The sequence below is a fragment of the Diadema antillarum genome, unplaced genomic scaffold, assembly GCF_040938485.1.
Source record: "Diadema antillarum isolate AM-2024a unplaced genomic scaffold, OU_Dant_1.0 scf00000107, whole genome shotgun sequence".
NCBI lineage: Eukaryota > Metazoa > Echinodermata > Echinoidea > Diadematoida > Diadematidae > Diadema > Diadema antillarum.
Genome location: NW_027270996.1, coordinates 1694772 through 1720064, shown reverse-complemented (window position 1 = coordinate 1720064; position 25293 = coordinate 1694772). Strand labels below are relative to the sequence as shown.

General features: G+C 38.0%; 1 protein-coding gene across 1 annotated transcript in view; it reads left to right on the top strand.

The window, feature by feature from the left end:
• Positions 1–25293, top strand: part of LOC139719223 (uncharacterized) — a 74729-nt gene that overhangs the window by 28943 nt on the left and 20493 nt on the right. The window contains exons 19-26 of the mRNA XM_071630653.1: positions 2148–2264; positions 2723–2854; positions 4715–4845; positions 6268–6478; positions 7199–7594; positions 8646–8776; positions 9699–9912; positions 10829–10912. Of these exons, the coding sequence (XP_071486754.1) occupies positions 2148–2264; positions 2723–2854; positions 4715–4845; positions 6268–6478; positions 7199–7594; positions 8646–8776; positions 9699–9912; positions 10829–10912 (1416 nt within the window). The remainder of the gene's footprint in view (positions 1–2147; positions 2265–2722; positions 2855–4714; positions 4846–6267; positions 6479–7198; positions 7595–8645; positions 8777–9698; positions 9913–10828; positions 10913–25293) is intronic.

Genomic DNA, 25293 nt, shown 5'->3' with positions numbered 1-25293 from the left:
ACATAAATTGAGACAGAGAAAAAACCAACAACAACAACATCGCATATTACAGCTGATACAAGCAAATAACAACAACAACAAAAAAGGATACAAGGGAAAAAGAAAGGGAAAATAATAATTAATACTTATAATAACCTGTACTAATTCAAATATTCAGTACTAACTCTTTTTCATCAACAAAGAGAAAAAAATGAATCAACGGGACAGTAACCTTAAAACGTATAGTTATTCTAGATTTGAATAGATAAACACCGGGGGAAATCTTGATATCCATATTCAAGAAGGTCATTACATTCCTTAGCATATTTGTATTTTGATGATTTCTTCAAATATTCAGTTCTAGGTTTGGGAAGTCTTCATTTTTGTCCGAAGGGGAGGGATAGGAATGAGTTACAAATTCAAATTCATCTTTTGAATAAGACGGAGTCAAATTATTCATTATACATAAAAGTAAGGGAGTGATAATTGATCACTTATTTCTAAATGTGTTTGGCTGCGTGATTGTACGAACGTCTTTTGAGTCGATTTCTTTTGATTTGCCTTACTGGAAATATTAGCATTACAACACAACAAACTGCTTTTACATCTTAGAAATCTGTAATTCATAGCAGGTTTAAGTATTGGAGCATAAAATGGGGGAATTTTCTTTTTTTCAAATGATAGAATTCATTGATTTTTCGAACCAATATAATTATACAGAGGATGGATGAAACACATCCGAATTCTCGAAGGTGGTACAAATGAAACCATGGTTTAAACCATGGACAAAAACAATGGAGCGCCAAGTGTCGCATGGAATATTTCGTTACGAAATCAGTCATTTTGTCGATGAAATGTTTATTTTGAAACGAAATGACAACATTTTGTAACTAAATGAACATTTCGTCCGCGAAATGATAATTTCGTAACGAAACGGTCATTTTGTCGACGAAATGACCAATTTCGTAACGAAATATTCCTTGCGACACTTGGCGCTCCATGGTTTTTGTCCATGGTTTAAACCATGGTTTCATTTGTACTACCTTCGTGAATTCGGGCCATAATGATTACTTCAACACAATATAAAGCTATTTCTTTGGTACAGACAATTTAAACAAATATCTGTGTGTTTTTTTGTTTTTTCATTTTTTTCCAAATATTCAAGTAACTCCTTCACTAACAAAAATATCATGAATGGATATACACTATTATTATAATGTTTTCTACCATCGCTGCACAATACATAATTATATTCACTATGAATATATTATTCGATGGATATCATGCCGGATAATAATTGTCTTCCTTTCTATACATTATTTGTCTATTGTATACGCTATTGAGAACGGTAACTAGTAACTATAATACACTGGAATTAGCATTACAACACAACAAACTGCTTTAACATCTTAGAAATTTGCAATTCAAAGCAGGTTTGGGTATTGTAGCATAAAATGGGGGAATGCTTGGAAAGGGAGTTTGGAAAAATTACAACAAATGTAAAATAAGGCACTCCGGGTGGTTCTCAATGTCGAGTGGAAACTTTCTAGTCGAGAAATATGTACGTGTTTGAAGATCGGTAATCTTTCACTTCTTTCTGTTTCATATACCATGTATAAGGTTGTCCACAAAATGATGCCTGGTGAGCTCACTATTTTTGTATCTAAAGAATTTCATAATGGTTTGAGAAATATATGTAGGAATTCAGAATTATCTAGACCACGTACAAATTTTAAGAAACAGTTTGTCTAACAAGGGAATCAGACAATGGAATCAGCTTTCTGTACATTTGGAAAATAAGTCATTTGCTGGATTTAAGATGGGTGTTTCGGTGATAAACTGGAATGGCGTTTATGTATGAAATCTATCTAATGAAAAAAGACACAAATTGTGAATCTTCAGTATTTTGCTATGAATGGGGGATGGTGGATGATAGACGTTGGATGTTCTCTGTATTCTAATCAATGTATTGTATTTTGGTTTTGTTTGGTTATCTATATATATTTAATACACTTGGCACAAGCTCTTTACTTTTAATGATAATTATTCAAAACTATTGCATTGTTATTTTATAGTTACGTATATTTGTTTGCTGGAAATAAATATTGTGGAACTTGAATTGCTGATCTTTTCTTTTTTCCTTTATTTCTGATCACTTCTATTTATAGATATCAATGAGTGTGAGACTTCAGTCAACAATTGCAGCCAAGTGTGCATAAATTTGCAAGGGGACTTCGGCTGTGGCTGCTTTCGCGGCTACGAGTTAGACGGAGACACCTGCATCGGTAAGACGCAAGGGCCAATATGTCTTTGACTTTATTTTCCTGCTTCGTGATATTTCTGCGGGTTTATTGTGCCAATTCAATTCAATTCATTTGTACATTATTTCCATCCGACAAACGTTTTATACTTAATATGAAGTATACATTTGAGAAATGATATCGTTTAACAATTTGTTTGAAGTCACAAAGCATGATACAAGATGTATGTACGAATAAATAAATGAAAGAAACAAAGAATGCTTTGCAACGGTGACAAAAAGAAGATAGATATAACAGTCATGGCAGTGGAAAATAGAAATCCACTAATCACGTTACGTTTTCATAATCTAAGCTGTTTTACTCTAGGTAAAATGCTGAAACTAGATCAATTCATCTAACAAGTGACAGCGTAAATTGCCGATCCTTGAATCATTGTACATTTGACGTGGATGTAACTCATTTCATTTAATTCATCTTCATAGATGTCGACGAGTGTGAAGGGGATAGCCACAATTGTCAGGACATTTGTATGAACACCAACGGTAGTTACGTCTGTCTGTGCAATCCTGGCTTTTCACTTGATGACAACATGCGGACGTGCTCGGAAAATATTGGTATGATTCCAACTTTCGATTTCGATTTCAATTCCGGTTTCTTTATGCAGCTTTATTTTTAAAAAAAAAAATCAAGAATAAAATGTACAAAGGACGCCTTCACAATAACACAGACAATGACTTAGATTTTGATAAAGTATTAGTATAAAGTATCATTGATATACGAATGCAATAAATTGTTGCATTTTCTTTTCCACGACATGCATGCTCCACGTTGCAGGGACAGTCACAATGAACATACATAGTGATGCTTGATGAAACAACAAAGTTTTCCACGTGGCAAAACGTGAAAAAAAAAAACCCGCTGTATTTCATTACTCGAGAATTTTCTGACAAAGATAAAGCGTGCACGAGCCAGCCAGTGGTTCTCTATGTCTGCACTAATATCTCGATATGAAGCAATGTTTCGCAAGGGATGAGACTATCTCAAGAGAAGAAAAGAATGGAAAATGTTCGTCTTTTCGTAAAAGTGAATCCAAACAGAAGGTAGCTGCGGTGTTGGAATTTAACGTCACATCGTGACACAATGTCAATTCGGACATTACAAGAAGAGATGAAAGTTATAGCCTATCAAGATTCCATTTGACATATATATATATATATATATATATATATATATATATATATACCTTATCCTAATTAATTCCAGAATAAACATATTTGTGGTTTGGTGCTATGTCTTTCTAAAAAAAAAAAAAATGTCACCATTCATTGTAAGTGTTTGCGGTGGTGAAGTTAAAATTCTCTTTCATTTAAGCCTTTTTTCTCATTAACGATTTTTGTTTTGGTTGCAGAATTTTCAAGAGCCTCTTAATTACTTACATTCCGACTGATTCTTAAATTTTTTCTTGTTTGTATTGAAAATTATTTTCCTATATCTCTATTTTTTTTGGGGGGGGGGTGAGGAGATTAGACCAATCGAACCAGTTCTGATGTCCATTTTTCTAATATGAATATTCAGTGAGCTTCAATGTTGATATGCGACATTAATACAATATGATATTATCATCTAATTATCAAAGTCATAGAAATATCGTCAGTTACACTCATAACAAATTATATGAAGGATGTAAATAATTTTCCTTTGTTCAAAGTTTTCACTATTTATCATTCGTTTCTGGTCAGGTTTCCCTTTATTTGTTTTCATTATGTATTGAAAAAAAAAGAAAAAAAATCTGCTTCACTTCGGTGAATCCTTCGGGTTTATGTCAGGTTAATAGTGTGTGTGTGGCACACATATGCTATAGCTTCTGACCAAATGAGCAAAGAGAATCAGTGGTTATGGGACGAACACCATACTAGGGTCTACTGTAGCTCAGTCGGTAAAGCACCGGTCTAGCAATCTGGAGGTCTCGAATCCCGATGGAAACCCATTTTCTTGCGAAAAGTGTGTGTGTGTGTGTGTGTTTTTTTTTTTTTTTTATAGTCTCGGCGAGACTTACCTGCATGTATGTATCAGTGCATGAACGTTTAGACCTTCCTGATTTAGTGCATCATTATCAGTACATGGACTTTCAGCTTATTTTTTTCGGTTTTTATGGTCTCTTTATAATAGTAATGATGTAAAAAAAGATATGTTTGCTCGTATTGACTTACGCACGTAGATGAAACCCCTTTCCTCTAGCTCCCAACCCTCCATGCTCTTATTATCAACCATTCATTAGAACATGCTGGCGTTGGCATTTTGAATACATTACTGAGGAAATGGCAACTGAAATATGCTCTGAATTATCATAATTCACAATTAGGAAGACTGCGTTTAAAGGGTTCGATATGTTGTTTTGTGGTATGAACTACCCTATCTTATTGGTGATTCTATGCCTGGTATATATGACAAAGCATGATTTTCTGTTTCTATAGTTACCGTGCAAGTTCCTGGGGAAATCACTATTGAGGAATTCAGAATGGTACCGCAAGATTTCGTGACCAGCGAATTGATGGACACCGACAGCGAAGAATTCCAAGATTTGCAGAATGAGGTCGCAATGGCGGTAAGTTTATCCATTTGTTCATCAAATATCACTTCATAGACAAAAACCTAACTGAAACACCGTGACACCACCATTGTTAACATAAGATAGGAGAAATGTGTTTTCAGTTCCATTATCCACGTTTCCCTTGATCACTAAAGCGCAGAGTCAAAGACGGTTCAAAGAGTTTGCTGCTGATAACAATGAAATTAGATTAAATTTATACCTTAGTGCTAGTGGTCATGACCACAACAATGTATTCCTTCTGAATTTATTATTCAGATTTAAGTACACAATCAACCTAGCCTATCTAAAGTCAACTTTGCACAAGTCAAACATTTGGCTAAATCAAAGAAAGATTGTAACGCGGATAGGTACGTGAACATGTGTAAATTTATGTGGTGTATAAGTCGAAGTTCGGGCAAGTCGAAGGATTTGCTCGATGGGTTCGACTTAGACGAGACTTGCACGTTCAAACAAGACATTTCCTGCCCATACAAGACCATTGTATGCGCTGCACACGCCTTGTTATTACTGAAATGTTAATGCAAACAGATGAAGTCAAGTCAATACCATAATCATTGAAAGCTCACATATAGTTCTGGAGAGGAATTATTAATAATGTGTACCTTTAGCTCCGCGTTTGTATAATCTATGCAAAGTACAGGAGAATATGACGTCGTCGTCTTGAAAGTCTCATTAGCATGCACATACGTTGTATATTCATAGTATACCTTTATGAAATTAAAAAAAAAGAATGATCTCCAACAGAATGAATTTTCTATTTGACATCGGGTTACTGATGTGTCATTATATCTTAGCAACGATAACAGTTTAGTGGAAGGTTTGATGATACTAGCCGAAGCATGATTTCTACATTCTAGGCAAGAAACGACGGAATAACATAGATTACATAACCACCCCCCCCCCCTACACCTACATAATTTCATTTGTACTTTTGAAACCATTTGTATCAGTGTATTAAAAATATGAGACCTTGATGTTCCTTCAATTTTTTTACTTTCTTTTCTATTCCAGACTGTGCCAAAATGTCTACTTATCTCTTTCCGTTTATTTCATTCAATTTCCAAGAGTCACAGTGGCTATGAAATGGAGTTTCATATAAAAAGGGTATAACCCCCATCAGCCCAACATTGTTCCCATTCCTATAAAACCAATATTTTGATAGCAAGATGATTTAAAATGTATTCTTGTTGAGAAAATATTCGTGATTCAAGCTGTAATTATCAAAGAAAATGACAGGAGAGTTCGCATCATGTTTTAATCATAACTTCAAGAACATTTCTTCTTGAATTACAGGTGAGCATCACTGAAATTGTTCTTTTCTTCTCTGTATGATGATGGACATACTTTAAAATGTTTGAAAAATGACGCGTATCGTATTTTGATATGAAACTATCACAATCTTGTCAATACACGTAGTTCACAGTAGCTGTCAATTCAACAAGTGAGCACATCAATGTCGTCATCACCGAACTCAGAAACGGAAGCGTCATTGCCTCACTTGTCATCAACGTTACCGGAACAGAACAGGTGGTCAACGATCTCGTAGCGGTCATCATGAGCGTAGATGCGGACTCGCTGACTGCGGCATCCAATGGGACGCTTTCCATCTCGAACGCTGTTATAGGTGGTCAGTAAACTTTTGTGTTCGCTGTAAAAATACAAAGCATGTGCTAGCATGCATTGTATAGTTTTGTAGTTTTGTAAGCTCTATATGAATGTATTGTAGTGACGTATATATAGGGAGGGGACTGCACTACGCCAGTTTATGCTTTTTAGCATCCCCTCAATTTTCATTTCCATCAAGTCCTTTATGAAAAAAGATGTATTTCTACCGATCATGTGATACTATACGTCACAAGAACATACCCTAATTTTGAAGTTTGTGTTACCCATGTACATTGTTTTGGAAATGAAAATAAAACAGGAATGAATGAATGAATATACCTTATGTCACTATAGTTGTCACACAGCGTCTTATCACTTTTTTTTTTTTGGATTACTTTTCTGTCGTTCTTGCCGTGATCTATTACATTACTCAGTTTATTTGTGCATATCATTTTGCAGTAGCATTCATTGCGTGATTCAACATGTAATGAATGTATTTAAAACAAACTGTCAAAACAAATGGTTTCGTATATAATATACTTTGTGTTAAGCCATACCCTCTTTGTTCGATAGAAGTAAGTGTAATTGCTTAAACTATATTGGATTGATCATGGGAGGATACTGCGCTTCCATATGTGGCAGACTTAATTGCATTATAAAAATACAACAGTGCATGTGAATCAAAGTGTTTTCAAAATTGATCAAATGTTTGTTTGTGCTTCGCCTGGGGTTTCATCCACAGACGTGATAGACACGACTCCCGATGGAACCGCCACGCCAGCCACCTCAACAGCTTCCGCGGCATCCCCGCCTACGCCATCCATGACGACTGCGTATTTGACGACCGTCCTCACCTCGGCGAGGACCACGGCCGCGACCACGACGGTCGAAACCACGGCCGCGAACACGACGGTCGAAACCACGGCCGCGAACACGACGGTCGAAGCCACAACGGTGGACACGACCCTCGCGACTACGGTGGCGTCGACGGAGGAAGCCACGACGCTGGTCAACTCGACTGCAGCAATGGACGTAACAACAGACGAAGCACGCACTACTGCAGAGGACGCGAGCGCAACCACAGCCGCTACCCCACCATGCCAAAGTGGCATGGTATTGCGGGCTGGTTCATGCGCCAGTAAGCTATTACCTGTTGTCTAGATAATATTCTTCGTTTTGATAATGATGATGTTCTGTTGTTCTTGTTGCAGTTGTTGCAGTTTTTGATTGTTGTTGCTGCTGTTTATTAGACAAAAATAAAAAAAAGCAATTCTCAAAGACATCACAAAAACAGAACATGTCAAAACTTTCTAATTCAATTATAATTCACTTTTTCTGATTCATCAAAAGACACATTTCATAACTTTTTTTGATTCAGGTATGATGGCGATTATGAACACGTGTCGGAGAGAAAGACATATCGAAGCATGTGTTTAAGTAAGCAGTAGCAGCTCAAAAGGCTCTGGCTACACAAAAAAATAAAACAAAAACTCAAAATAAAAATTTTCCTCAACGTGCATGTCATCTCATTAATGTCGCTGATGTTAATGCCATGAAAATTACAAAGCAGGATGATTTGCCTGCTGAGCGATAAGGGGATTGACACTTAATCGTAAAATCGAGTTTCTTGGATTTTTTTTTTAAATGTATTCATTTGGATGTAGATAAATCTAATATCATGTATGTGGCAGATTCATGGCATGAATTGGGAGAATTGATAGATTATTGGAATGCTAAAAAGTCGAGAGAATTCAAACATACTGAAATCAGGATGTTGTTGTTTGGAGATGTTATCACGCTTTTCGTGGTCACCGGTCTGAAAGTAAAAATGATTGTACAAGTTATTAAATTAGCACGGTTTTTAAACACATGATGTGACTGGAACTAGTACTATAAGGTAACCAATGACTCAAGAGAATGGCGTACACATTCAAGTTCATGTTGATTTATTTCATTTCCAGCAAACAAATGATTAGGAATACGATAAAATGTTTGTATATTCAGATGTCAGGAAATCAGTTCAACAATGCGATGAACATAATAACATGTAATAAAAATACATGTAAATGATCAACAAAGATACAAATGAATGTTATATCATTATGGTAAAGGCAGAAACAAAATTGCTGGAAATGGAGGGGACGGCTTCACATTTTCAGTGGCTTCGATTTATCTATTTATTTTTTCAGACACTGAGCGAGTGACGGCAAACATCACTATTCAGACATTCAGAGGTCAAGCATTGCTTTATGTGACCGCCGAGCTGATGAATAGGAGCAGCCATGCCTTCCTAGATTTGCAGAATGAGATAGAATTGGCGGTGAGTTCAAATTCATGTTTGTTTGCCCTGTAGTTGTTTGTTTCTTCTCTCTCGCTCTCTCTCTCTCTCTCTAAGCTCACATGAGCCAAACTTTTCACCAAACTTGGCAGATAATGTCATCGCAAGAATGATAGAATGTATAGTTACATTCAAATGGCCACCATTCCCGAATTGGGGGCGTTTATTGGCACAGTGCTCCCAATTCATTTTTTTTTTTGGTAAATCTTTTTCTTTAGAACCGCAAGTGATAAGCTAAGTTGTGCTATGAGCTGGTAGATTGGTGACTGTCGTTTTAGGTTTGTTCATGACAGATCCAAAAGTGGACCCAGGGTGGGGGGGGGGGGGGGGAAGGGACCAAATTGGGGCCCAAATTTAATTTTCATCTTATGGTCAGATTTCCTGGCAGGTACCATCACTAGGGTGATAGAGATTATACCTGTAGAAATGAGCACTGGCCATTCAGAACTTAGGGGCCCAAGGGGGGGGGGGGGGGGGGGCAGTGCCCGGGGGCGGGGAAGGAGGGTGCATCAATTCTCAATTAAGGAATTCTTACAAATCTTCTTTTCTAGAACAACCAGTGATAAGCTAGATTTAAAGTGTTACAGTAAGTAGATTAGTTTTCCATCTGTGATTTCTGGACTTAAAATCACTTGGGTGAAAAGATGATTAGATGATCAAAATAGAGGAAAATTGAAATAATTTTTGGACGTTATTTACATAACTTAGGGGGTAATATAGTTTGGTATTGTAATACGGCCGGTACAAAGAAGGAAATTAATTTGATTTACAGTTGCTTATATACGTGAAAACTTTTGAAGGCTTGGTGTGAATATTATTTTCCCCGTGTAATCCGTGTAAACAATGAGATTGGCTACATTTGTATATATTTCAGCTCGTTGAATATTCTGGTTATCTCATGCAGATCATAGCAGCTATCAATTCGATAGATGACAACGTGGATGTGGTCATCGTTGATCTCAGGAACGGCAGTGTCATAGCCACTCTCGACATCGACGTTTACGGAAACAATCAGCAGCAAGTCGATAATCTCGCCAGCGATGTCCGAGGATTGGACAGCGACGCGGTGACTGCAGCGTCCAACGGCACCCTGAACGTGTCGAATGTAATCGTAGACGGTCAGTACTATTACGTATCTTATTTTCTTCTAATCACATTAATTCCGCGCAATGAAAAATGATCGATCGAGCATTGGTCACTAAGTATGAAAATGCAAAACGAATCAAGAAAGTTACTCAGAAATCTTAGATTTGAAGAATTGCCTATAGGTGCTACACATGTATTGCTTGAATCGCTACAGGAGAACCCCCTCCCCCCCCCCCCCCAAAAAAAGAAAGTATTGTGCGTATGAAGGGATACAAACTTAAAGGAGAAGTCCACCTTCATATACATGTGGATTGAGTGAAGGCAACACATAGGGGAAAGTTTGGGGGAAATCGAACAATCCGTTAAAAAGTTATGAACTATGCAGTCCCTGCTGGATGAGAAGACTACTACAGTGTGTAATGTCACATGCGTACAACAATATAAGGAAAATAAAAAGAGAATTTCACAAAAATTTACCTTTTGAATAAAGTGCACATTTCTTCGACTTGCTACTGACGTATGTTTACGGTAATATTATTCCTCCTGCCTTCTGAAAGAGAGAAGTCGAGTTTTCGTTTTTGTTATGGGAGAAAAATGGAAATATGCTGAATTTTATTATTCTTTCTTTATATCGTTGTACTCATGTGACATCACAATCTATAGTACTCTTCTCATCCAGCTATGACTGAGTAGAAACTTCAAAAATTCATAACTTTCGAACGGATCGTCCGATTTTCCTCAAACTCTCACTGATGTGTTCTAAATATTGCTGTATTCACTCAACCCATGAAGGTGAACTTGTCCTTTAAAAAAAAGAACATCGTATCAATGAATAAATGAGTCACTGTAATTAGCAAAAGTAGACGCCAAGGCAAGTAAGCATCCACAATGCAGTGGTACAAATTTATGTAAGTGCATGTGTTGATTGCATGACTTTGGTTTCTACAGTGGAGACGGACCTCACGACGCCGGTTGCTACACCGACACCTGTGTGCTCAAGTGACCTGATATTGCGGGCTGGTGCATGTGTCAGTAAGTTACCACCTTTTGCACTTACCAGCTTTATCTCTGTTGTGGTTGTTTGGTAGAGAAAAACAACAAAAACAAAAACAAACACAAACAATGTTCTAGGGGCCTTCATGTTCTTTTCCTGCTTAGCCTTTCTCAAGTGCACAAGATTCGTAAAAACAAAAGGAATCAATATGTTTTGCTCAAAGAGTAGTTTGTTTTCTTGTTGTTTTGGAGGCATCGAGGCCTTTAGACTTTTATGACAATTATTGAATAAAGTGTCACGTGTTTGAAATCACATTATCCCTTCATGACTGGCTGGTTAGTGTTTAACACTCTCCCTTGGTCATCATACCACTGTGTAAATTCTGATGAGGTCATTCGCCCTATGATCATGTGATCTACGCGATGATAAAGAATGCCACAGAAGGCAAATGCAATTCTAGGGTCAAGTTCGCTGCAACAAGAAGTATTGAGTTAACCAACATGACCTGACTCTCACATTGTGAGAGTGTCTTTTTGGTCATGTGTTTTCATGAGTGATGTAGTGAAAAGTGTATGAGGACATTAGATAAGACGATGATGTCATCCCTAAAACGTTACCCTTTTGTGTGTGTGATAGTGATTATCTATTTCGATTAAAGTACAAACAAAGATGAACGTTGATGTTGTTCTTATCTTGACGAGACTATAGCCGCGGCCACAGTGGCAAAAGATCGCGATCTTGAAGATCGCAAAGTTTGAGATCGCGATCTTTTGCCAGTCTGACCGCAGCTAGTGACAATAAAAAATGATTGTTACCGGGCACTAAATATGTCAGCTCTCAATGCGGTTGAGTAGCGACTGAAATCACTATAAACCGTTGAACACTCTGTCCATGTCCCTCACACAGAAAGGGTTAACTCGCCTATTAGCAAATATCAGTGTTGTTTAAACACAAGCGAAAACACGCTATTCCAAATTCAATCACTTTTCTGTAGTTTTTCGTTCAATTTCAATGGCCTTATTCTCATTTGCACATTGCATATACATAAACAAAGATATATCTATATATATAAAATCATATATATATATATATATATATACATGTATATATAACTAAATAATTGTAAATCTCTTTGAAAGATATACAAATAGACAAATATATTAAATTCATGAATTTCTTCCGTCGAGATGTTTTCTTTGCAATTGATTGACAAATTGCCCTACATCGACGTTAAAATAAGCACTGAATTGATCAGTGTTTTAGTAGTAGCCATGATAAAAAATCATGGGCGTACATACTCGAGCAGGATTCGAACCTACGACCTCCTGATCACCGGACAGGCGTCATCTCCACTAGACCACCGAGCTTTCGCCCGAAAGCAAGTGTTGGTTCTAATCCTTATAGCATGCAGCGGGTACTGCTTTGTTATTCAAATTCATGAATTTCTTCCGTCGAGATGTTTTCTTTGCAATTGATTGACAAATTGCCCTACATCGACGTTAAAATAAGCACTGAATTGATCAGTGTTTTAGTAGTAGCCATGATAAAAAATCATGGGCGTACATACTCGAGCAGGATTCGAACCTACGACCTCCTGATCACCGGACAGGCGTCATCTCCACTAGACCACCGAGCTTTCGCCCGAAAGCAAGTGTTGGTTCTAATCCTTATAGCATGCAGCGGGTACTGCTTTGTTATTCAAATTCATGAATTTCTTCCGTCGAGATGTTTTCTTTGCAATTGATTGACAAATTGCCCTACATCGACGTTAAAATAAGCACTGAATTGATCAGTGTTTTAGTAGTAGCCATGATAAAAAATCATGGGCGTACATACTCGAGCAGGATTCGAACCTACGACCTCCTGATCACCGGACAGGCGTCATCTCCACTAGACCACCGAGCTTTCGCCCGAAAGCAAGTGTTGGTTCTAATCCTTATAGCATGCAGCGGGTACTGCTTTGTTATTCAAATTCATGAATTTCTTCCGTCGAGATGTTTTCTTTGCAATTGATTGACAAATTGCCCTACATCGACGTTAAAATAAGCACTGAATTGATCAGTGTTTTAGTAGTAGCCATGATAAAAAATCATGGGCGTACATACTCGAGCAGGATTCGAACCTACGACCTCCTGATCACCGGACAGGCGTCATCTCCACTAGACCACCGAGCTTTCGCCCGAAAGCAAGTGTTGGTTCTAATCCTTATAGCATGCAGCGGGTACTGCTTTGTTATTCAAATTCATGAATTTCTTCCGTCGAGATGTTTTCTTTGCAATTGATTGACAAATTGCCCTACATCGACGTTAAAATAAGCACTGAATTGATCAGTGTTTTAGTAGTAGCCATGATAAAAAATCATGGGCGTACATACTCGAGCAGGATTCGAACCTACGACCTCCTGATCACCGGACAGGCGTCATCTCCACTAGACCACCGAGCTTTCGCCCGAAAGCAAGTGTTGGTTCTAATCCTTATAGCATGCAGCGGGTACTGCTTTGTTATTCAAATTCATGAATTTCTTCCGTCGAGATGTTTTCTTTGCAATTGATTGACAAATTGCCCTACATCGACGTTAAAATAAGCACTGAATTGATCAGTGTTTTAGTAGTAGCCATGATAAAAAATCATGGGCGTACATACTCGAGCAGGATTCGAACCTACGACCTCCTGATCACCGGACAGGCGTCATCTCCACTAGACCACCGAGCTTTCGCCCGAAAGCAAGTGTTGGTTCTAATCCTTATAGCATGCAGCGGGTACTGCTTTGTTATTCAAATTCATGAATTTCTTCCGTCGAGATGTTTTCTTTGCAATTGATTGACAAATTGCCCTACATCGACGTTAAAATAAGCACTGAATTGATCAGTGTTTTAGTAGTAGCCATGATAAAAAATCATGGGCGTACATACTCGAGCAGGATTCGAACCTACGACCTCCTGATCACCGGACAGGCGTCATCTCCACTAGACCACCGAGCTTTCGCCCGAAAGCAAGTGTTGGTTCTAATCCTTATAGCATGCAGCGGGTACTGCTTTGTTATTCAAATTCATGAATTTCTTCCGTCGAGATGTTTTCTTTGCAATTGATTGACAAATTGCCCTACATCGACGTTAAAATAAGCACTGAATTGATCAGTGTTTTAGTAGTAGCCATGATAAAAAATCATGGGCGTACATACTCGAGCAGGATTCGAACCTACGACCTCCTGATCACCGGACAGGCGTCATCTCCACTAGACCACCGAGCTTTCGCCCGAAAGCAAGTGTTGGTTCTAATCCTTAAAAAAGTCATGCGCAAGTCGTAGAGTTCAGACGTGTTTCTGGGTGGGCTCCCGCCGCATACTTCCTCCGTCATTTACACATATCGAAGTACAACCTCTACTTGTCGTCAAAGGTGCAATACCACGCGGAATACCATTTAATTCTACAAGTCATGTCAGATATTCAAAAAACATATAATCTACGAACTCATATTTCAACGCAAAAATCTGACAAATCCGCCAAAGTCACGTCGAAAATGCCAGGGAACAGCAATGCAAGGGGACCTACCACAGCGGGCACGAGGACGCGCTCATTGCAACCTGCGCCTCAACCGGCGCCCCAACAGGAGCCCCCACAAGCCATCGGTATCCCAGCAACGCCGACGCCAACTCCAACCCCAGGCCCTGTGAATGTCCTGCCAACTACAGGTGCTGGAGATTCCGGGGACTCTCGTGAACAGACATCCTGCCCACCAACCAACCCCGACTCTGGCGTTTCCACCATAATGAACGAGTTGAAAGGCATGATAACTGAACTATCCAACAAGTTGACAACGAAAATGGACTCGGTACTGCTGGAGATAAATACTGTGAAACATGACCTGGCAGAAACGAAAAGGTATGTGTCCGAAATTGAGGCAACCGTGAACTTCAACGCTGAAAAAATACAGTCGTTAGAGAAGGAAACCATACCTAACATAAATGAGTCAATGGAAAAGAAAATAGACGATCTTAATGAAAAACTGATATCGCTGGAGCTGCACCAGAGAAAGCAGAATCTCCTTATCTACGGGATTCCGGAGGATAGGAATGAAAATATCTATGATACGATTGCTCATGTCTTCTGTCACTACCTCGGCACTAATTCAGAGGAAGCCCGGGCAATTCCAGTCATCAATGCCCACCGACTGCCCTCCGCCAGAAGAGACGCTCAACCCACAGGGCCCCAGCCTATAATTGTCAGATTTGGCCGAATGGCCGACAGAAATCGTCTGCTACAGGCGTACGAGCATCCCCGAACTCGACCAGCCCCCGCCGCCCCTTCCGGAGGTCGACCGGACCCAATACGCCCCTCGAGTAACCAATCGACCCAATCCACTCCAGACGGCCAGCAACCCGAAAGCACGGAGAGAGTCGACAGTCCTACCCAACTGGGATCCACCAGCCCCGCCCGGAGCTATGCTGACAGCGTATCTCACGGATTCAACTTCGCCAGGGTGTCAATACGCACAGATCTACCTGCCAATATGAAACGGGAGCGGGCACGATTAGCAACTATCGCCTATAAACTTCGACAAGAGAAGAATCTCTCAACCAGAATCCGGCAGAATGGAACCAAGGTGTACCTTCAAACGCGTAAAGCAAAATCGAATGGAGTGCCGCAGCAAAATTGGAGTGACTGGAAAGAGTAAGCTCATTTCATTCAAAATGTATTCTACAGTGAAATTATATTTTAAGAAATTTGATGTCTGAAAACGTGTCTTCTTTTTCGTACACTGCAACCAAACAAAGAAAAATTGTGAATCTTTATGTTACCCAAGAATATCAGCTTATTTATGGCTCACATAAGATTATCCATAAATGTAATATTGCTGTTTCTAATGCCAGGCAAAAAACAGCCTGAGTTAGTAGGTGACAGAAAAAAAACTCAATTCAGGATGTATGAGGCACAAGACTCTTCGCCAGTATCTCTTTTTTATTCATACATCGGCATGATTTTTTTTTTCTTCACCATAAAGAAAGAGCGACATATGTTACTGCCAATGCAATCAAGAATATTGCTTAAATTCCGTGTGCATTTTATATGGAACTCTTATAGTTGCCGATCAGTTTTTTCTTTATTTTGTGTTGTTTTTGTTCTCAATGTCTCGGAATGAATTCAGTGGTACATTAACTCAATTTAAAACACTGGTATTTAGTTTACAAAAGAAAAGAGAAACGTTTCTGACAAGCCCGGTGTGACGCTTCTTACATGATGAACGAACGTTTCAACTTTAAAAGTTTGAGTATTTTATTTGGTTTATAATTGGTTAGTTTTTTTTTACGGCGAAAAAGTGGTTTTGCGTAGTACAAATTAATGATAATTTCTCCCCGAATTTTTATAGAGTAGTCAATAGGATGCATAATATGAAAGTTATTACACCCTTTAAAAAAAAATAATATTTTTTCTTTTTTTTGGATATACAGGGCACTAATGACCGTGAGACAAAATGTATGTTATAATTCTTTGAAAGGTAATTCGCATATATATTCTCATTTGTTCAAGTATTCGGCGACTCTCTCGGGTTCACCCTCTGTATCTTGTCAATCTGATAAATCATCGCACTCATCAATGTTACCTTTTCCCGTTATGTTACAGACTAAGGGAGGTCGAAATGATATTTTGATGAATTCATTGGAATTGAATACTGACTTTTTTCTCGGCAATGTGTCATTTTTTTTTTAAATATATAAAATCCCTATTGTATGTGTGGCGGTCTACCCCCCCCCCCCCCCCCCCCCCCGGAAGAGGAGGTGATTTGCGACCAGGTTGTTACCGCCTGCTGGATGAATGATTATTTCAATCCTTTAAAAGGTCAAAGCCCGAGATTTTTTTTTTTTTTTTTTTTGTGCGTATGTGTGTGCTAAGGTACAGCGACACTCTTTGGCTTGCCTATTGTGTGATGATAGAATAGACTGGAGATGCACTCCTCAGTATAATCCCCATTAATATGATAGAAATTAATGTAATGTAAGAATCATTATGGAGTTTCTAGCAACGTCCACGTTGCCTGTGACACCATAGCCACTGTTAGCTGCCACCTTGTAAATTCATCCGTGACTGTTACTTTTCTTGAAAATGCACCCAATAATTGTTTGTGTATATGTGTGTGTGTGGCATACCGTCTCCCTTTCGACCACGGGTGTCCTCTTGATGCAATTTAACAGCTTGCATTGCTTTTCCCGCCAAAATTGAGACAAAAATAATGATGGCTTTCCCAGTCAAATGAATGGATTGAAAGGCTGTTGTAAATTTGATGGCTCATGGTATTGTTGAGACGCACACATCCTAACTTCCTCTTATCTCTAGATGAGAGATTTGGAATTTCTTAGAATTGTGTTTTCAACTAAAGTAACTCCATACCCCTTCAGAGGATGAGCCCAGATGTTAGAGGTTTGCAGTTTACATAACCCCATTCTTTTGTTCTAAAAAATGCACTCCTTGCAGTGGATGCACTCTATGGTACATCCAACTTAATTCATGGCTATCGTGTGTCTTAACATTGGAGTTGAGACACGCCCATCATGAATATCCAGCCCCCCCCCCCCTCCCGTGTGATTTGGGATTCATTAGCCCCTATCCGATAATGAGGCCAAATGTGACAGGTTTACGCACTAAGCGTAACCCCATTCTTTGTAAAACTGCAGCATTGTTCCGCATGCACCCTGTGATATTTGGTCTCTAAGGAATTTTCTAACAATGTATAGCAAATTCTCGCACTTATAAGTGAAGTGCTAATGCGCTTTTATCTTATCTCGTGTCATTACCCTCTCCTCCTTGCATTTACAAATGAGTTGAAAGTACGCTTTTATCTTATGTCATTACCCTTCTTTTTTGTATTTACAAGTGAAGTGAAAAAACACACTTTCATCTTATGCCATCACCCTTTGCCAGGACGCCTGTATTTGTTATTATGTGTCAATCCCTTCTGTTCATTTATCGTGAAAACATTCCCTGGATCCCTTGAACTAAAGTAATTTATGTAAATTACATAATTATCCCACACTGGTTTGCTCCGGTTTGTAGAGTACCAAAAGAGTCTGTTAACATACAGAGAGGTTTTATTACCAATACCCAATCTGTCCTTCCCGTTCTATCCTGCCACCGCGATTCTTTGGCTATACCTTAGAAGTTGCATACTGTTTGTCATACAGTGCAATGCACAAGGTTTTAATGTGTTCCGTAAATATTGAGCAGTATAAATGTACATTATTTTGTAGTAATGGAAGTTTTGAAATGTTTTTGAAACATTATAATACGCTCTGGACCTTAAAACTACTCCAGATGTTTTATGTATTCAACACACAGGTGACGTGCCTTGTACTAAATATCACGCGAATGTCTATTGTGTATGGTCTAACCGTGGTACTTTGTTAGTTTTCTTTTCCTTTTTTATCCTTCTCCTCCTCTTCTTTTCTTCTTCTCTCTCTTCCTGCTACCACAGATCCGTCTTGCAGACAAGTGCACAATAAATTGTCCCACTTGTATATTCAAAAGCCTTTATTCATACTGTTCATTATACTCATAGCCACCAGGTGGCAGATTTCGGGTGTCTCGCTGGGACAGTGTGAGGTTTCCGGGGGTCCCTCGGGAATTATCATTTCCTTTGTCTACAGCCTTATTCTCATTTTGTTCCTATAACCTGAAGTCATGAGGTACAATTTTGCACTATCCTGTTTGATACCTGTATTTTTTCCCCTTTCTTGTGCGGATATTACTTCCCATGTTCATAGTATACATGTTGTCTATTTCAAAATGCATTTTATGTGCACTGTATAGTTCTTCTCCCCTTTCACTTATATGTTGGCTTACACTTAGTCTCAACAATGTTGATGTCACACGATAGGGACGCTAGCTTCCGGCTCTATGCCGCCCTCTCTCGCTTACACTGGCGTTCCCTCTGATTTCCTGCACACATGGTATACTGCATACTCTTTGCATCCTCAGCATACCGTCCAGTACATATCTCTGTTACCTTTCTGTCTGATGGTCATTATTATAAAACGTTTTCGCCTCATTGATTACATTGTTATATTGTACAATTCTTGATTACCATGTACAATACTTTAATCCTAAATCTTGAACTCATTTGTTTTTTGGATGTTAAATATGAATGTAATTATTTTTTTTTCTTTTTTTTCTTTCTTTCATTAATCGTTCCGAAATGTTATATCCGAAACTCAAGAAAGATGTATTTAAACCTCCTTACATATTCTCTTATGCAGTTATATTGTCGTGTTATCATTGAAGGATTATTATTCATTACAATTTTATTTCATCTAATGTTTCCCCATCGTATTTTCCGTATCTGGCGGGAGCCCTCCCCCAAACACACTACAACATGGCTTTGTTATCCCACCGTCTTCGCTCTAGCATATCGGCATATCGGCTTGCCTCTCACAATCCTCTTTATCCTTTCCAATGCATGTATGTCTTCTCGGAAGCCCACTGAGACACTGGATTTATTCTTGTTTTTGTGTTGTGTGTGTTCTACGTCCTTTTCTGTCGATTCTTCTCACTGCTCTTACTTACCTCATTCTTCCCCTTCTCGTTTCACGTTCTACGTCTCCTCAGCGATCTTCTGCTTATCATGATTTTGACGTCACCCATGTTCGTAACTTACTCCAGTGTCTTGCCACATTACGGCGACTGGGTATTTTTTTGTATTGTCCACTCGTTCATTACATCCTAGTCTCGTTGATGACGCAGACGTTAAAAGATTCGTCTTGTATTCGTAATTATGGCTAATTTTTTGAATGCTCCATTTTATTCCTTATCGAACGATGATTTTTTTGAATTGTTTAGGGACACAGGCTTAGACTCTGACCCAGTGAGTGGGTCAACCAGTATACGAACCACCCCTTACGATAACTTTGTTACCGATAGCCTGAACACTGCTGCAAATGAATTGCCTTTTGATTTTAGTAATGATCATATCACCCAAAATAAGTTGTGCAATTATATTACAGTGAATCAATACAAAAATATAATTCAGAATTTTTCTGAGGATACATTTTCTTTTTTGCATCTAAATATAAGGAGTTTGAATAAACATTTTGATGATTTAAAATTTTTATTAGAATCTGATGCAAGTCAGTCGCTATCCGTTGTCGGATTAAGTGAGACATGGTTAGCTTCCAATGCAGAAAATTATTTCGCAATCGAGGGTTATAATTTATTTGTTAACAATAGGTCTGATAAGAATGGAGGGGGGGTTGCATTGTATGTAGCACGTTCCTATGATACTATTATTCATGAAGATATCTCTAGAATGGACAATATTGTTGAATCTTTGTTTATAGAAATTTTCATCCCAGGATGTAGAAATCTTATGGTAGGCGTTATATACAGACCCCCTAATTCAAATTCTAATGATTTTTTAGATTATTTTTCAGATCTGGCTAATTCACACGTTTTTAAAAATAAGGATTGCTTTTTACTCGGCGATTTTAATATTGATTTGCTGAAGTCTGAGCATGATAATATCTCTAGTGAGTTTCTCCATACACTTCTGTCCTCGTCTTTTCTTCCGCTTATTTCTAAACCCACACGTGTTACAGATCGCTCTGCCACCCTCATTGACAACTTGTTTTGTAATATTTTACCCCTCCCCGATTCTTTTATAATTCTTTCAGATATGACCGATCATTTTCCAATAATGACTTGTTTTACACCTAAAACACCAGCTAATACTAAACCTGTTTCATCTTTTTTGTTCAGACGTAGAGTTTCACCTGAAAAGTTAGCAAGTTTTGATGCGGCTCTCGAGAATGCTGACTGGTCAGGAGTATTTGGCAGCGATGACGTTAATATATCTTTTCATAATTTTATGGAAATTTTCAATCATCATTTAGATGATGTAATTCCAAAACAAAGAAATAGAACCGAGTATAAAAAAACACCCAGGTTACCTTGGATTTCAAGATCAATTCTTCGTTCAATTAATAGGAAAAATCGTTTGTATTATAAGTACAAAATTGAAAAAACTGAGCGATCGAAGAATAGATATACATCATACAAAAATACTTTGACAATGATTTTACGTTCTGAAAAGAAAAGATATTATTCTAAGCAATTATCGAGATATAAGTTTGATATGAAAAATACCTGGAAAGTTTTAAAACAGGCCATGAATGTTCCGAGTAAAAACTCTGACATTGATAGAGTTAAAGTGAATGATGAATTGATTAATGATCCCCTTTATATTGCAAATATTTTTAATACTTATTTTTCAAAAATAGGCGAAAATTATGCTCATAATATTCCTGCAACAGAGACTCATTTTACTGAATTTTTAGGTCATCGTAACTCTGATTCCATATTTTTCACACCAACTAACAGATTTGAAATTATTGATATAGTTTCCTCTTTTGAAAATAAACGTAGTTCTGGTTATGATGAGATAGATAATTTTGTACTTAAGGGTGTTATTTCCTCGATTGCTGATCCACTTGCTCATATATTCAATTTGTCAATTCTTAACGGTGTGTTTCCCGATAAAATGAAATTAGCTAAAGTAATCCCAATATTTAAGGCAGGTGATAAGTTTGAAATCAGCAATTATCGCCCAATTTCATTATTATCGTCATTGTCCAAGGTCTTAGAAAAACTCATTTATAAGAGAATGATTAATTTTTTGAAGGCACATGAGGTTATTACGAATTATCAGTTTGGTTTTCGCGAGAAACATAGTACTACGCATGCTCTTTTGCATTTTGTTGATAGAGTTGTTCATGCAATTGATAACCATTCTCATTTAGTTAGTATTTTCTTGGACTTCTCCAAGGCCTTCGACACTATCAATCATGATATTTTACTTTATAAGTTATCGCATTATGGAATACGTGGGAAGGCCTTGGAGTGGTTCAGGAGTTATTTAGTTGATAGAAAACAATTTGTAACAATTAAAAACTATGATTCAGATGTCAGAGAAGTCAAATGCGGCGTCCCACAGGGAAGTCTTTTAGGGCCGTTATTGTTCATTATTTATATCAATGATTTTTGTCGCGTATCCGACAGCCTCTCTTTTATTCATTTTGCAGATGACACAAATGTATTTTTTGCCCATAATGATATTGATTTTCTTGTTCATAAAATCAACATTGAGTTGAAGAAAGTGACAAATTGGGTCAGGGCCAATAGGCTATCACTCAATGCTCAAAAAACGAAATATATGCTTTTTAGTAACACTGTTGACAGTTTAAGTATGAATATAGTATTAGATGACTCTCATCTACAAAGAGTCTCACATACTAAATTTTTGGGTGTCATTGTGGATGACAAACTTTCCTGGAAATCACATGTTGATAATGTTTGTAATATAGTATCACGTAATATAGGTATAATAAATAGATTGAAATTTTATATTTCACAAAAATCATTACTTATGTTATATTCGTCGTTAATATTGCCTCATCTTAATTATGGAGTATTAGTTTGGGGCAACACTCATCAGAATTTATTAGACAAAGTGTTTCTTTTACAAAAGAAAGCTCTTCGTGTTATCTGTAATTCCTCTGTATGTTCTCATACAAATATGTTGTTTGCCTCCAACAAGCTCTTAAAAATGACAGATTTGTTTTTGTTTAATTTAGGGCAATTTATGTACAAGTATTGTAATAACTTGCTTCCATCTATTTTTGATTCTATGTTCCTAAAAAATCAATCATTTCACAAATATCCCACTAGGCGATCTGGTGAATTTCATTTACCTCTTTTAAGAACGATTTTTGCTAAAAACTCACTTATTTATGTAGGCCCAAATTATTGGAATTCTTTGAATCATGACTTAAAAGATGCTCCATCCATATACTCTTTCAAGAGGAGACTGAAGTCTTTTTTATTGCAATCGTATGACTCTACAATACTGAATTAACCTTTTGGCTTTTTTTTATACTAACCTGTTTACTTTGTCCCCTACTCGAAGAGGTTTGCAATGTTGTCATCTATGCCATTTTTTACCCATAGAGTCTAGTAGATGACTCTCCGTGTGCTACCTCGGTTCATATATCCCTCTATTTTCTATTTTCTTGTCTTTCTTCAAGGCGTCAAAATTTCGCTTTCCCCAGCAACTATCTTCTGTTTCTCTCGGCATGCTTCTGCCGAAGATCGCTGTTTATGTTTATGTTTATGTTGTTTCTGTTGTTCTGTTACTGTTTCTGTCTCTTGTTTGCGTTCTTGTCTGCTATTTTGTCTTCAGTTCGTCAGTCTTGTCCATCCCGTTTTGTCCTTTACAACCTTTTCTTTAGTAGTTGTCTTGCTGTCTAGTCCTGTTTTATGTTAGTTCGCGTCTATGTAAATGTATTTATTTGTTAATCTAATTTCTAGTGGGCTTCCAGACTTCTTCCACTTTGTTATCTGTTTGTATATACGACGGTTCAATTTAGGATCTTTTCGTTGATGTTCTTCTCCAGAGGGACCCACATACTACAAGCTCTGTCTTTTTAGTGGGTCCCTCCATTTTTCGCATTTAAAACAACGGTATACATGTATTTCGCTTTGATCACTTATGTTTCTTTCTTGCAATACAATGTATGATTACTTTAGGTCCTCAATTGTTATACTCTTTTTATTTCACTATGTTCTACTTACCTTATTTTCTGTTACAAAATGAAGTGAAACATATGTTTTTTGTTGAAAAATGAAATAAACTTTGAACTTGAACTTGAACTTATAGCATGCAGCGGGTACTGCTTTGTTATTCAAATTCATGAATTTCTTCCGTCGAGATGTTTTCTTTGCAATTGATTGACAAATTGCCCTACATCGACGTTAAAATAAGCACTGAATTGATCAGTGTTTTAGTAGTAGCCATGATAAAAAAATCATGGGCGTACATACTCGAGCAGGATTCGAACCTACGACCTCCTGATCACCGGACAGGCGTCATCTCCACTAGACCACCGAGCTTTCGCCCGAAAGCAAGTGTTGGTTCTAATCCTTATAGCATGCAGCGGGTACTGCTTTGTTATTCAAATTCATGAATTTCTTCCGTCGAGATGTTTTCTTTGCAATTGATTGACAAATTGCCCTACATCGACGTTAAAATAAGCACTGAATTGATCAGTGTTTTAGTAGTAGCCATGATAAAAAATCATGGGCGTACATACTCGAGCAGGATTCGAACCTACGACCTCCTGATCACCGGACAGGCGTCATCTCCACTAGACCACCGAGCTTTCGCCCGAAAGCAAGTGTTGGTTCTAATCCTTATAGCATGCAGCGGGTACTGCTTTGTTATTCAAATTCATGAATTTCTTCCGTCGAGATGTTTTCTTTGCAATTGATTGACAAATTGCCCTACATCGACGTTAAAATAAGCACTGAATTGATCAGTGTTTTAGTAGTAGCCATGATAAAAAATCATGGGCGTACATACTCGAGCAGGATTCGAACCTACGACCTCCTGATCACCGGACAGGCGTCATCTCCACTAGACCACCGAGCTTTCGCCCGAAAGCAAGTGTTGGTTCTAATCCTTATAGCATGCAGCGGGTACTGCTTTGTTATTCAAATTCATGAATTTCTTCCGTCGAGATGTTTTCTTTGCAATTGATTGACAAATTGCCCTACATCGACGTTAAAATAAGCACTGAATTGATCAGTGTTTTAGTAGTAGCCATGATAAAAAATCATGGGCGTACATACTCGAGCAGGATTCGAACCTACGACCTCCTGATCACCGGACAGGCGTCATCTCCACTAGACCACCGAGCTTTCGCCCGAAAGCAAGTGTTGGTTCTAATCCTTATAGCATGCAGCGGGTACTGCTTTGTTATTCAAATTCATGAATTTCTTCCGTCGAGATGTTTTCTTTGCAATTGATTGACAAATTGCCCTACATCGACGTTAAAATAAGCACTGAATTGATCAGTGTTTTAGTAGTAGCCATGATAAAAAATCATGGGCGTACATACTCGAGCAGGATTCGAACCTACGACCTCCTGATCACCGGACAGGCGTCATCTCCACTAGACCACCGAGCTTTCGCCCGAAAGCAAGTGTTGGTTCTAATCCTTATAGCATGCAGCGGGTACTGCTTTGTTATTCAAATTCATGAATTTCTTCCGTCGAGATGTTTTCTTTGCAATTGATTGACAAATTGCCCTACATCGACGTTAAAATAAGCACTGAATTGATCAGTGTTTTAGTAGTAGCCATGATAAAAAATCATGGGCGTACATACTCGAGCAGGATTCGAACCTACGACCTCCTGATCACCGGACAGGCGTCATCTCCACTAGACCACCGAGCTTTCGCCCGAAAGCAAGTGTTGGTTCTAATCCTTATAGCATGCAGCGGGTACTGCTTTGTTATTCAAATTCATGAATTTCTTCCGTCGAGATGTTTTCTTTGCAATTGATTGACAAATTGCCCTACATCGACGTTAAAATAAG